The sequence below is a fragment of the Haemaphysalis longicornis genome, unplaced genomic scaffold (assembly GCF_048455015.1).
Source record: "Haemaphysalis longicornis isolate Haplotype H1 unplaced genomic scaffold, Haemaphysalis longicornis Haplotype H1 scaffold_8, whole genome shotgun sequence".
NCBI lineage: Eukaryota > Metazoa > Arthropoda > Arachnida > Ixodida > Ixodidae > Haemaphysalis > Haemaphysalis longicornis.
In genome coordinates, this window is record NW_027526445.1 from 125,023,461 (window position 1) to 125,038,838 (window position 15,378).

At 47.4% G+C, this 15,378-nt stretch overlaps 1 protein-coding gene across 2 annotated transcripts in view; it reads left to right on the forward strand.

The window, feature by feature from the left end:
* Positions 1 to 15,378, forward strand: part of LOC144149815 (equilibrative nucleoside transporter 1-like) — a 150,668-nt gene that overhangs the window by 7,719 nt on the left and 127,571 nt on the right. The window contains exon 1 of one of the 2 annotated variants that reach the window (XM_077681471.1): positions 10,416 to 10,650. The exons of the other annotated variant lie outside the window; for it this stretch is intronic. Coding sequence (XP_077537597.1) covers positions 10,589 to 10,650 — 62 coding nt within the window. The 5' untranslated portion in view covers positions 10,416 to 10,588. Of the gene's footprint in view, positions 1 to 10,415; positions 10,651 to 15,378 lie in introns of those variants that run through there. 2 annotated transcript variants of the gene reach the window in all.

Here is a 15,378-nt window from a genome sequence, read left to right on the forward strand (position 1 = left end):
CGCTCCTCAAGAGGCGCACGTTCACGTGCGCTCGGTGTTTTTTGTATTTTTTTGCGGGCTCCTCACGTGGCGCAAGACCACGTGCAAGCCTGGACGACCCAGGGTGCTCCGCAGAAGGCGCCCGCTCACGTGCTCTCGGGCTTAATTGTCTGGTAACGCTCGACGGCAGAACTACAAGCAGTACTACAAAATTGCCGAGGCACGCGTGTCTTTGAAGCGCGAGGCGTCGGAAAAACGAAGGTTCTGGTGTGTGTGCTATTAGCACGCGCTCACCGCAAACCCGTACGCCATTGAAAACGTGAGTTTGACTTCAAGATTATACGTTACTTGGCTGTGCGCTTTGGGAAGACTAGTTATGAATAGCACCAGTTTCTAGATGCGTTGGCTTAAAGTGAGAGTGTGCGTGTATGTATGGGCTTTCCTTAAATAGGTTTGACCGCCGTCAAAGCTCAAGAGAAATAAAATTTGCTCCTACCTGGAACCTAAATTCTGTTTCACCCCTATGTCATGGGCTATGCAAAGCTTCGCATCCTCCTTTACATCTGGAGTGGAATTGCTCGTCATTTTTAAAGCGAAGCTTTCTATGTCCCACTTCCGCCGTAGATTGTAACACCGAAACGCACTGCAGAAAAGCCAATTTTCCACAATGGGATTCCACAAGGGAAACATGATGGTCATGATGAAACGTGAAGCACGCCAAGACGCAGAAAAACACTTCCCGTTGTTAGTTGATTGATTGATTGATTGATTGATTGATTGATTGATTGATTGATTGATTGATTGATTGATTGATTGATTGATTGATTGATTGATTGATTGTAGGGTTTAACGCGCCGCCGCAACGCAGTCGATGCGGCGTGCCGTAATGGAGGGCTCCGGATTAATTTTGACCGCCTGGGTATCTTTAACGTGGGACGAAATCTCGTCCGCACGGACGTTTTTGCTTTTCGCCTCCATCAGAAAAGCGGCCCCCGCGGCCGGGAATCGAACCCGCAACCTCGTGCTCAGCAGCATCCCGTGGTTGGAATCGAACCTCCGTCAAACGCGTTGGGAAGCCGACTTCTATCCGATTACGTCATTCCGGTACAGTCGAAGCGCGTGCTCATACTCTAAGCTACTCGAACTTCTAAGATAAATCGAATTCGAACAAATCAATCGCAAACGCCCCTTAGTTTCGCGCAGAGAAAGCTCCGCGTTTCAACCAGCTTTCTCGTGAAATGAAATGGACTTTGAGGGTTTTTAAAACTGACTGGCAAAAGTTGACAAAAATGTGCTGGTTAGTTACAATAAACTGAATGTAAGCGGACGTGCGGATCAAATAGTAGTGTCTACAGGACAAACGTTGTCCTGTGGACACAGGCCAGGACAGCAGTACAGGACAGCGTTTGTACTGTAGTCACCCTTCTTTGGTCTCCCACCGTTTTTCGCTGCGTCCCTCGCAATGCCCTTGCTTAAAAAAAAAAAAAAAAAAAGCCCGGGTCATCTCCACTAACGGGAAACCTTGGGAGGAGCGAAGCATGCAGTGTGTAAGCGTATTCTTGGCGCCTTGGCGTTTTTGCCAACGGAGATGAAACCGTTGGTGGGTAGAGGTATACAGCTTTGCTGTAAAAGTCTCGTGCCTTTGAAGCACGAAGCTCTCTAGCGGGAGGCATAAACGAGTGTCCCGGTGTTTTAGTACCGTGACTATATGAGACGACGGTTACGACGACGACTACGGGAGACTCCAACAGCCCGAGCAGCTAAGGGGCTTCGTCCCTAATATAAGATGTATTTTCAGTGAAGACGTCCCCTGAGTACTGTGAAACATTTTCGAGCTGCATTTTACACTAATCTTGCTCTATGCACTGTTTTGAACTGCGCTGTATGCGGGAGCAATTGATAAAAGCCCACCCGGAAGCAACGTCCGTAGTGACAACGGCTGCCAGCGCGGCAGCTGACGTTATACTGCTTCCGCGTGTTGTTGATGTGATGCCACATGTTTGCTCCAGATACGGATCCACGTGCGCAGTAACCGCTTCTCTAATATTTTTAGAAATACATGTATGCTTGCTCGTCGAGCGGCTTTATAGCTTGCTTTTATAATGGCGACGCCTGACATTTCCGCGCGCGCGCCGCGCTTTCAAAGCTACCCTGACTCTCAGGCCTCCGGCGGACGTTGACTGATCTTTCTCTTTTTTTTTCCCCCAAGTCGGAGAACGGCAGTGGCCTTCTTCATAACGCTTAAAGTAGCAGTGAATACAACAAGATTGGTTCATAAAAAAAGACTGCCTTGAACGGGGAGCAATGATTCCAACTTTATCCCAAACTGCCAACAAATAATCGAGATATAAATAAAACGTATAAAGCTTGGGCACTCCCTGGTCACCTTCCAGCGATTTTTTATGACGTCACGGAATCTTGCTTGTTCAAAATGGCTGGCCGCCGACCAAAGCCACCGCTAACAAAAGTGACTGGGTGATTCTATAGTCGGTCTTCTAGTCCTGTTTGAGCGTATCACTTTGATGATAACGAGCAGTTAACACTGTGCTAAGTACGTTTTTAGTGCTGGTTCGTATTACGTCACACCGGGCCATATTACGTCATTTCCGGTGCAACAATGTTTTTCGTGGCTGGGATGGAGCTGCGTAAGCTACCAAAGGCTAGTTCTTTGAAATTGAGCAAAGCTGTATTTTTTCGCGCTGTGTAGTTGTTGTTCCGCGTCTTATGACGCATACCCACGCGGGGGATTGGCCAGGAATCGAGCAAGAAGGGGGCTCATTCACCCGCCTACAACTTGAAAGTAGATACCTATCCGTTGGCATCCATGGTGACAGCGCGAGATTAGAAAAAACAATTGGCTAAAAATTACACCATCTTCCCGTAGGTGAACCCTAAGTAGTATGCGAAGCAGCCATGGGGTCGACTGAAGTTCCCATTAGTTTTCAGTTCGTCGTTTCCGTTGACGTTCAGCTTCGCGTGCCTTCGTTGTATCAGTAGCTTCTTGACGTAGTTTGAATGAGTGAAGAAGGACATAAGGCGCGTTCGTAGCACATGCTCCCGTCTCGGTTTGTAGCGCAGTGGGAAGAGCGCCACGTACCTCCCGTTGCGGTCAGAGAGTCGTGGGATCGAAACCGGGCGCCGCCTAACTATTTCTTTTTATAGTGGACTGCGCTGACGTCAGCCCAAACGCTGATGGGGCTGAAGAGACGCGCATGCGCAGTAGAGTGCGGACGGCGGACAGCGACAACGAGGGAGGGAGGGACACAGCCCCGAGCATGAGATGCTTCGCATCTAAAAATTGAAAGTTGTGGCTGAATTTGAGAAAACATACCCGTAATAATAAAGGCTAACAGGGCAGACGCCTGATTTCGGACACATATGCATGAATGGCTGCAGCCACCCCTCTGTGACAATAACCCAGTGATGTGGCCCCCAGCGACAGTAGTACGGGCATGGAGATAGGAAGTCCAATTCGTTCTAATGGCCTGATAAGGTGACGTTGTCTGACCATTGTAATACCACGGCAATGTAACAAGAATTGATCTTGTGTCTCATGTTCACCGCAAATGGCACATAGGGGCGGAGGAAGCAAGACCAGCTGGGGGACCCTACATCTGAAGTTGGTTAATGTGACCTCGCATTGACGAGATGCACACAAACGGGGATTCCAATTATGTATAATGCTCACGCACGCGCGCACGCACAAACGCACACGCACCCACACAAAAAATTGGCCGCTTATCTGCTCCTTTCGTTGCAAACGTCGTTAAAAGACGATAGTCTTTATCGAATTTTGCCAAGTAAATGCCGCCCTTCGCTTTCCCGCTCACCTCTCATGTTGTTCCTGTTGCGTCGCGCTAAGGTAAAGACGCCAAAGGTTTGCTTAAATCATTTTAAATTTCCCGCGTTCCACTGCTCCAAACCGGGTGTCTCGATGCCAACGCTGCCGTACGGCGAAGACGCGTGTTAATCGAGGCGCCCTACTTCAACGTTTATAGAACCGCGTTTCCCTAGTCCACGTGCGTTCTAAGCAGAACGTGGAACCTATTTAGTGGAACCTTTCGTAACTCTTGCCACTTGATGTCTTCAAATGCCGCCAGAAGCTATATGGCGCCGGCGACAGCAGGCGACGGCGGAGTGATAATTTTTTTCTTCAGTTGATGAAGTATTTAATCTCGCCGAAATCAAACAAGTACGATTTTTTATAAAGGAACGCTGCAAATATCATTTCTGTATTAATTTGTTGTCTTATATATGCATAATATCTTGTTGTTCTTCAACAATATTGACAAGTATGAACGTTACACCGGACTTAGACGGGCACATTTAGCTGTGACTATATAAGACTATTGCGCTGGCATAGTTTTACTTTGGCCAGGTGGCTGAATCGAGTCACAGACAGACAGACGGACAGACAGACATACAGACAGACCAAAATTTCTGGGTTTAAGTAGCCCAAGAAAGACTATCGTCTTTAAAAAACATGGCTAGAACGCAGCCTTCAGCGTACTAGGGCGAAATATTTCTCGCTTAGAGACGTGCCGCGGTGACAGATGGGTGGGCGTATATATATGTGAATGACCGATACGGGAACGCCCTTACAAAAGCGGCGAGTCCTCCACGTGGGCAGAGTGTATACATGTGGATAATTGAAGGAAACTTCCCACTGAGCTTATTCGCTAAAAGGTCAAGGCGGCTTTGCCTAAACTTTTCATTTAGCCTTCAGCTCCATTGTCTTTCGCTTGCGCCAGGACTAGTGTAGGCGTTCGACGCACTCTCCTTCGAGAACTATGGAGAATTAGTAGTGGGCGCGAAGTGAACTTGCAGCTGAGAAATATAATGGTGGCAGCTAATTTACGGCCAACAGCGCATTTTACTTGGAATCCGGTAAAAAGAGCGCTAGAAGGTCACAGAGCGCATACCGCTAAATTCGGAATCCCTTTGTCGCACCCAGTTTATTTCAATAAATGAGCAGTGATAATACGGGAGTTATTACTATTAACATTATTAAAGACGATAGTCTTTCTTCGGCTACCTAAACACAAAAATTTTGGCCTGTCTGTATGTCGGTCTGTCGGTCCGTCAGTCCTTCGACTCAGGCGGCCGGCCAAAAGTTAAAATGAATTCTTTGACGAGAAGTTTATACAGGCAAAACTTTTCAAACCACTATATCTCGAAACACCTCTTCATCCATGTCAACATTGTTCAGCAGTAAGAAAAAATTAGGCACATTTGAGGCAAAACATCAATGCACTACTGGTATTCGCAAAGTTTCTTTTGACTAAAAATCCATGGGTGCTTTATTTTTACGCGTTGAAAACAATGTTCCGAGGAAAACGTACAAAAAGCGCTCACGCACGACCTCCTGGCGGCCTTCCAAGAAGTCCAACCGTGACGAAAGGTTTGATCAGATCACGTGCGAGCCGTGGAAGGCGGGAAACGTGAATTGTCTTCCCTGAACCTCCACCGTGTTTATCGTGAGAGAAGTGAGATGAGAGGGGAAGAGCGTGAAAGATAGACGAGGGGGAGAAAAGAGACATTTACTTGGCACAGGCGGCAGAAGACATCGTTTTTTGACGACATTTGCAGCGAAGTGAGAAGATAAGCTGCCAATAATAATAATAATTATTATTATTATTATTATTATTATTATTATTATTATTATTATTATTATTATTATTATTATTTGAAGCTTCATGTTGCCCCTTACTTGTAAAGACAATCTTGGTCTTATTTACCGTGCCCTATTGCTATGCCCATTGAAAGACGTCTTTCGCAATCGACCAGGCAATATAGTCTCTATGTATTGTATAATGTTTGTGGAATGCCAATACTTTATTTTAAATCTCTCTATAGTTTTTATTGTTTCTGACTCACTGGCCTTCGTCACGGACTGTTTATTTGTCAGCGGTTGATGTACTACAGTGCTGCTTTTTTTCCCTCACGAAGGCTTCTGCTGTTCCTGGGCACTGTTATAAACACGATTGATTGATTGATAATTATTATTACCAATTTGTGGTTTCACATGCAGTAAACCATCGTTATAACGAAGTCTTATGGACCGGCAAACTGCCTTCGTTGTAAGCAATACTTCCTTCAAATCAGAGATCATTTGCTCTCCATACATTTCAGCTAGTACCATGAAACATTTCGACTACAGCGACATTTAGGATGAAGTGGTTTCGTTATAATGGATATCTACCGTATTTACGCTCGTTATGTGTGCTGATTTCACTTGTATAAACAGGTATGCTTAATTGCCTGCTGCCCTCTGCAGTGTTAAATGTGATCCCGGTGTCGTCTGCGCCGTCTGCATCGTCTGCACCCGCAGACGATTCCTGATTTGATGCTTTGGTGCATTCCTGATACGATCCTAATACGATAGGGATGTGGTTTATCTCATCCCGCACCACCTTCAGCGCTCCGCTCAGCCAAAGGACGACATCTACAATCACCGACCCCAACGCAGTGTGCGCTGCTTTCGCATTCATTACCTAGCTACCAGCACGCCAGCGGGCAATCTTCGCGCGTGTTGGGATGGCACTTCAGTGTTTGGTATCTTACCCGAAAGATCAGCTTGTATTCGCCAACATGCCTTGCACCTGCAAGCTGTATAGGCGCAGCATCATGAACAACTTGATTGACTCCGCACGCATTGTGAAGTAACAGGAAACATCAAGGCAGACACTGCTGCATCTATAACACATGACTTATGTGCGCCAGAAGTACCGATCTGATTTAAAAGAAAAAAACTGATGTTGAAAAGTTCAGTTTTTGCGTGAAGAATTGCCTAAAAGAATCACCGATTAAAGTCGACTTTCGCTTGGTAGCATTACGAGCCCATTCCCTGTGCAGAGCTCCACCGTAGCTTCAAGATGCCACATGGACTCTCCAAGCATGACGAAGTGGTTGTACAGCGCGCAGCGGCTGAATGAGTGGCGTGGGCACGATGTCAGTGGGTTTGAGGTCACATACACAACGTACTTGTGATTCAAGCTGCACCCGACTGCCTTGCCACTGTGTCCACTTTGTGACGAACACGATTACTTAAACTATCCCGTATGTGAATGTGCGGCGTTCTCAGCTCCCAGTATGCCCTTCATAAGTGCTTAAGCCAGCCGCTTTCAGTGAGGTTGCATCTGAGTGACGTGTCGGGCCTCCGATCGAGTCCTAAACATGCATCCTGTGGGACCAAAGCTCTGGTGACTTCGCTGCGGAGTACAAAACTTGAATTGCGTCTGAAAATAACTTAGCATACGTGCACATTGTCGTCATCAAAATCATCGTCATCATCACTCTCGCTTTTAATGCCAATTCTTGCATTCATGTGGCCTAGCCAGCTAAGCTAACCTCTCCTGTGTCATTAAATGCCGTTGTCGCTCTCTTTCTCTCTCTATCTTTCTGTCGCTCTCCTTCTACTCTTATACTTTATCTAGTCGCAACCATATAGCTCTGATGCGATCACAAATACTGATAGTCAAGTTGTGTCTGGACACGGTCACAAACAGCGGCTCATTTTTTTCAGAAGCGGAATGCACACAGAACCGCTTGCATTCATTTTGCAATTTCATTTGCAAGCTCCGGGACGTGATTTACCGCATTCTCTAGCAGCTGGAGTTGATGCGTGGCCAAGTTCGGTGAACTCACATGCGTATGCATACGTGCACGCCTACATACATACATACATACATACATACATACATACATACATACATACATACATACATACATACATACATACATACATACATACATACATACATACATACATACATACATACATACATACATACATACATACATACATACATACATACATACATACAGCAAGCATACATGCCTACATGTAGACGCCTGTAGGTGTACGCGCTAGAATAAATTAGAATGGTCCGTGAAATAGAATAGTCCATATAGGTATGCAAGAGAGAATATTTGCATTTACGGTCATGTCAAGGTAACCCACAAACAGTTCATAGGGCCAGACGAACTGCGCGTCGCCAGCTCGGGTGGACGTAAACATAGGCTTTACGTGCGATTACGATAATTTATTCCTTCCAAACAACGGGGAAACTGTTGAAAATTACTTCCCCCCTCGGTGTTACGAATGTTGAAACTCTTCGTAACTGCCACCTGCGTCGGTCAGAATCGCAGACGAATCATAGGGGGAAATGTTAATATTGTTACGGGGATGATCAGGTGATCAAGGGATGAAACAGGATTTATTCACAGGATTGGCTGCGGTTCGCCGGAGAGCGTGGAATGCGAGCCCTCCGTCGGTCCAAAATAGCTTCCTTCTTCTTATTCGCTCGCGGGGAAAATTTTCCTATCAGGTAGCGCATACCAACTACAGCGCCACAACAATGCTGAAATAGTCCACTCGTGAAACAATATATATCTACTATAAAAACGTCAAGATAAAAATGTCGGCGTATCTCCTCATTTCGCTACAAACGGACGTCGAAAGGTGAGAGTATTGATGCCACCCCCCCCCCCCTTTCACAAAACGCGGTGGGCCAAAGGCAATAAAGAAAAAAGCTGTGGCCCAGTGGATAAGGCGTTCTCTCAAAGTCGCGGGCTCGACCCTCCGCGCGGCGCACCGTTTTTCGTACGGAAGCGAGAAACGGGAATGGTCGTGTTTCGAGATTTTGGTGCACGTGTGAGGATCTCCTCAGAGTATAAATTCATGCATAGCTTTACACTTTACGGTACAATTCACAGTGTACAGCTCGGAGCGTTCAGCCCCATAATCCACGTTTAAAACCCACGATCAAACTTTTTACAGCGAAGCTGTATATTGCTAACCCCCGGTTTTTATTCCGGTGAAGCCACTTTACTCAGCACCGCTTCTACGCTCCTCCTCGCCACCGCTGGTGCATCTTTCGCAAGTTTTATGCCCCTCACTACCACTGATGCCTTTTCCCAACTTGCGCAATGGGCTGATAACGGCGCTGGCGCCGTTCTGCCGATTGTGCGCACTGTGTACGCGCTTTTGTGCTGCGGCGCACACAGAAAGGCGAAAGGGCGCGAAAACAACGGAAAATCCCTGCCTCAGAACGTGCAACCACCGCCGTTTCCCTCTCAAGTTTCACCTCGTCGAGTAGCTGCGAATCCCTCACGAATGAGGAGCAACTTCTCAGCTTGTAACACCGACGCACTTCACCGGTTACCAGTTTATGGGTGCGTGGGTGGCGTGTGTAAGGAGGGGGGCATGCACGCGCTGCCAGGCTTCATGTCCTCACCGATGACATGCCCGCTGTGCTGGTGGGAGATTTGAATGCAGACGTCTCACGGGCCAATGCTCACTCGCTGCTGTCGTCTACGGTCGAGCCGTTTGAGTTGGTGCGTTACACAGAGGTGTCCATAATGAGGGACAGAGGGGAAACGGACAGTCCCATGTTCGTCTGTTAGAATAAAGCTCGAGTCTTTGAAAGTTTCATTCAGCTAATTTGCTACGAAGTATTGTCAATCGCAAATTTCAAACAATGTGTTTGTTTCGTGCACTTTTTGGACTGCGTCCAGCTTCGCTGGTCAGTCTTCTTCCCAGAGTGGAAGCGCGTTGAGTTTTGTAGCGTGAGCTATACACTGGCTGAGGTTGAGCAGTTTCGCGTGGCTCCTGGAGAGCCGTGCTGCGCGTGCGAGAGGAGAAGTGACGTCACACGGTGCACAGAACGTTGCTCGCTGCCCGGCGTCTCTCACGCACCCCACGCGCCCAGCGTCTTCGCCGACCTCCGTTCCGCACGTGGCGGCCCGGTCCACGTGATGATCATGCGAGGGGCGGCCGGGTGTGGAACCGATGGCTCGTGCGTCGCAACAACACCGCCGTGAGCCTGTGGAACCAGCGTAGCTCTGGGGCGATTGGTGACGCTGCGCCGGAGCCGCTTGATAAATATACACTTGTCACACAGTGCGTATACCGTGTGTGTGCCATTGAAGCAGCAAATCAAGCTAATCCTAGACAACCAGGAAAGCTAAGAATAACGAGCTGAACCTTAGCTCACGCTACGTATATCCTGGCATGGCCGAGCTAAGCCACTGCAGATTTTTGACTGATGTTTACTTATTACACCGGATGATCAGATCGCACGGAGGCACAAATGGACCGCATCGCTGCAGCCGAAGAGCGACGAACACAGCAAACAGAGCGCCTGCTTTAACTGCACTGCACTTGCACCTGTCGTGGAAGAAAGAACAACCTTGCTCTGTTGACACATCGTAAATGTTCGGCACTATCGCGGGAGGCATACTGCCCGCGCGCTCCGGGAGCGCGCGAGCTAAGCACTAAACTGTTGTTTCAGTCGGCGGGAAAGGTTCGCCGCTGCGCGCGAAACTGGTGCGCCGCGCAGGCGTGCTGTATGCCACTAAACTCCGAGAGAGAGAGAGAGAACAGCAGCGAGAGGGGAGGAAGAGAACGGCATCGTCGATGTCGCCGTGGCGTCGCGCGCTCACTCGTTCCCAGCCGGTGATTCGCGCCGAACGACGCGCCCGACGCAAGTTGACGAGGTGCCGGTCTTGGTCAGTTGCGTAAGTGCGTTGAAGGAGGGGCATTGCTTCTCCTTACCTGAAGTGCAAGGTCGTCGGCTTCTAGACGGACGGTGGAGCCTCTTCCGTCATGGGCGTCCAACACTACCCTACCAAGAGCGTTCGGCGGCTGCCCACAATCGATGAATCCTGGTGAGGCGATGATGCCCCTACTGCTAGGGATTTTTTTTTTTGAAGCGTTATTTTGTTTATCTCGCGCATCGGTTTCTTGGATGAACTACAATGCAGTAAACTCGCTGTAACTAATTCTCCGGGCCAGGAAACTGACTTCGCTATAAGCAGCACTGCGATAAAAGCGGGATTATTTGCTTTCTTCGAACTGCAGTTGGGACTGCTAAAAAACCTTCAAATAAATCGAGGATTCTAACAAAGCGATTCGGTTAGAGCGATGGTTTAGTGCTTGTATTCGCTCGGCCACCTCATTATTACTAAAAAATTATCTGCGCTAAGCCGAGCAAATTTTTCCCTCCAGTCCATTTCAGCGCTTGCTCTACCCGTATTTCATTTTTTGCCATCATCTTCAATATACAACTATTGTATCCATCAACCGCCAGTTCATTTTGGAACCACGTATACATGGGGAATCCGAAGGTTCCCCAGATGTCTTGGGCGTTCGCCCCACAAATGTCTTTGTGCGTGTGTGTATGCGGATACCGTAAAGGGAGATTAACATATATTTTTCTATTTTTACTGCGACCGCCTTCAATAGTTTAGCACTCGTTTGCGGTTTGTGTCTGCCGCCGTCTGTCCGCGACTGGGTATCACGGCGCATGCGTACAGGTGAGGGCGGATTTGGAACGAAAAAAAAAATCCCAATTCTTCAGTCTTTAGGGATCACCCTTAGCTCCTCTGCTCTTTAAGAAGCAATTATAAACAGTCGACCACGAGTATTGTTTTTCTCTATTACTTCAAAATCAACCCTGTGGCAGAAGAACATGGCGTTTAATTAGCATTCACTAACCAGTGAATGCTCCAAACAAGTAGTGTAGAACGGCCCTCAAAAATACCTCACGATCTCATCTTGCTCATCGCACTGCATTTACCGTAAAAGTGCACCGTGACTAGCAGACGTGCATAGCCAGTTCGTGCACGATGTGAGTGTTGTGTGCGCTATTGCCCCTCCTGAATTCCCCCCGCCCTCTTTCCCCTCTGACTCGATTTACATGCTTGACCAATGCGTACATTTGCGCGAGTTTTAGCTGATCATAATTTACGCTTGCGGGTCTTGCATTCACGTTTTGTGGGCGGCTTTAACGTCCAGTGGGTGCAGCAAAAATTCATCACTGCTTGCAGATTTCGCGACGCGAATGATACGTGTTTTGATGTTACATGCCCCCACACAACTGACACAAATCTTCCGGGGCGTTTGAGCTCAAAGTTGCCACGTTAATGCCTGAGTAGTAGAGTTTTTCTCCAAAGTTTCTAGGTCAAACTGGGAACGCGCAGGCCGCAAATAATCCAACGTACAAGCTTACGTCCCGAGCGAGGCTGAAACTCTTCATGCCTGAAAGCTAGAAAAAACACCTTTATTTCTCACTGTCATAGAATATTGTTTGTCACATTTAAAGGTAAGGCCTATTCCTTGAATTCTTTGTGGTCTAGAAGGCTTAGGATTGGCCTTGAAAATTTTGGCAGAGGGTGTACGTCTGTGGAGTCGTCTGCCCTGCGCCAATACTCGCATATACACAAAATCCAACATGACCACGATCGGGTTTTGGATATTGCGGCAACGCTAGGATGTATCGCATGAAATATCGTCCTTTGAGGATCATCCTAATCCCACTACCGTATACGTCAACACTCGTCGCTTTTTGCCGTACCTGTTTTAGTGGTAACGTATGTTAACTTAAATTCCTGATTCTTTAGTAAAGTGTGTCGCTACCAATATTCGGTGCGTGTGGTTAAAATCTGGGCATTTTTTTTTTTTTGATCGCGAGGTTTAATATAACCGTGTATCACTTTGCGTATACCCCTGACTCGGCGCGCTAAACGCTGCACAAACGTATTCCAGGAACCAGCTGTTCTTTTCCTGAAAGCCTTGGAGACAGCCCTGAGACAGCATTGTTTTCGTGACTGGATTTATTATACGTGCATATCTCGGCCTGCCTGCCATTGTTCTCGACATCGCTAGAGAGTCATCGTATACGATTGTGAACACGTCGGATAAAAGAACCCAACACAGAAGAATTTAAGCAACGACAGCTGGTTAGTGTCACTTGCAAGCGAATTCTAAATGAGAGCCAAACCACTGCAAAACCTTCTTCTCCCCCACCCCCTCTCCCTTATTCGGGTAAAAAGATCCGCAAGTTCCGTTTCACATGTTGTGACGTTTTTCAAACTCTGGCAGTAAAATCAGCGAATGGCAAGTTACCCAGCTGGAAAAGAGAGACGACGTACGTGGCGTTGCTATCGTTCGTTCACTCGAAGTGGTGTAGAGAATGCACGAGTGAAAAATTCAGCGGCGAACTGTGCGCAGCCACATCCGCTGGAACTGGAGGCAACGAAGTAAAGGAGCTATATTTGCATGTTTCATCTCAACGCAGAGCGTCATAACATTTTATTTGTGGAGCTGTTATGCAAGAAAACCGCTAAAAAAACTCAAGGCTACTCGCGTGTGGGATTGAGAAAGCATTAGGTCCTGCTTGTGAAAGGTTTTCGAGTGATGTTTCCGCGTGTATACTACCTCCACATGGAAGCTATCCGGGGCTGCGGCTGCGGTGTTGCGGGTATTCCTCATGCACTAGTGTTGGCGCCAGCAATCGCAAGTTCCAAATGGTATCTCTGTGGCACTAAAATCGTCCTATCTCTGAAGCCAAACTGACTCGATTAAGCCGGTTTGAACAGGGGTGTTATCGAGGACAGCAGCAGACGAACGGCATTCCTAAGCTCAGTGTAAATTAAGCTATCCTGATGATGATGATGATTGTGGGGTTTAACGTGCCGACACAACGTAGACGATGAGGCGCGCCGCAGTGGAGGGCTCCGGATTAATTTTGACCACCTGGGGATCTTTAACGTGCGCCGAAATCTCGTACACACGGGTGTTTTTGCTTTTCGCCTCCATCAGTAAAGCGGCCTCCACGGCCGGGATTCCAACCCGCGAACTTGTGCTCAGCAGCACATCGTCTTAGTTACTGAGGCACCACGGCGGGTGCACGACGTTTTTCAAACCCATTGGTTTGAAATGCCATTTGAGTCAAAGGCGCACGACAACCATCCTTTGAGGTTCTAACGGCCTTTGAAATGCGAACGTTCGCACTCTTGGGCGCAATTTCTGCGTGCCGAATTTACAGAAGTAAAAATTTACGAGTAAAACTTTGTTTTCAGATAGCATACTCTCAATCATTTCTCGCTTGTTTTTGTTCTATGTGCTCAGTTCATACGTAACTTCGTACTCTCGACACCTGCAGCGCGAGAGAAAAAAACACCCTACGGAAACTATACTGCCCGTTCTATTTTGTGAATATTTCGTGCGCGCGTGTAGGTTATAATCAATCTTATCCCTCGTGAAGGTGTTATTTGGCAGAGTTTAACTATGAAATTACCATACCAACACCATACCAACACTGGGTGGTCTTGGACCCTTTTTTCTAGCGCATGGTGCAAAGTCGTCATGTAACCTGGCTATAGCATGGCCCGGGTACAAAAGGGCACGACGCAACTGACCACAGACTGAAGCCCTTATCTGACTGGCTTCAAGGAGTTCATCTTGAACCCCCACCCTCCAGAATACATTTTGGGCTACATTGTTGGTGGCTATTACCTGTCTTTGGTACTCCCAAGCAATCAACATCTCTGAATCGCCGACCGTCGACGGTACACTGAGTCGGAGTGGATGCTAGGGATTACGTCAACGGATGACAACTTTCGGAGACGTGAACGTCTACTGAAGCACCTGAAGAGAGAGAGAACAAACTATTTTCCGCAGGACCTAAGTTCAGGTGTTCCCCACGCGAACAGTGCTAGTGGTCGATAAGCTAGGCAAAGGCCGCCCGATGCCGCTTGAAACTGCCTGCAGTACACCAACGCCCCCGAAACCCCTGTTACATTGGCGCATTCTCAATGCTCCTCCCAGTGCGAATGATCGAGTAATTCGTGTCAGGACCTTGTCATGTATGCTGATACCGCAGAGTATTCGGATCCAAAGCCCACACGTGCATTTTGCAAGATCGATCATCAGCTATCACGAGCGTCTCATTAAAAGAAACCTTCCATTAAATGACACTTTCGGGTACTCATATTTCCGCAAGCCATCAGAGAATGGCATACGTTACCCCAAGAGGTTGTTGATTGTACGTACCTCGACTCTTTTCTGTCAAGGATGTCCAATTGTTGTTACTATGCCATAATATATTGCTTTTTTTTAATTTTGAGTTCTGCCATCGCGAAGAAGAGGCATTGTATACATCTTTGTATCTGTTTTATCAATAAGCTTGCATTGAAACGGAGCTCAAGGCCTTTCGCAATACTCGTTGAGCCATCTGTGGATGATCGTGTGTTGTTGACTTTTCGCTATTGTAACTTTTTCTGCCGAAGCCTTTGTTAGGCTAGCAGTGTGTACACAAAATAGCCCAGCTTCAGTGCCTTAATTAGCGTTTCGAGTGGGGCCAGTTGATTCATTCTGAACTTACAAAACAGCGCAAATGACGAGGACTAAGAAAGAAGACACAGACAAGCGCTGACAAACAACTGAGCGTAATTTATTGCAGCTCGCGCCATTGATTGGAACCTTTTCTGGTTGTTGAACTTTTAACTTTGCCACAAGAGGGTGCCGCGAGCGCGTTTAGTTTATTCTCGGCGTATTTTTTTTATTTGACGTCGCAAAAGTCAAGCATATATGTATTTTTAATTAAAGAACAA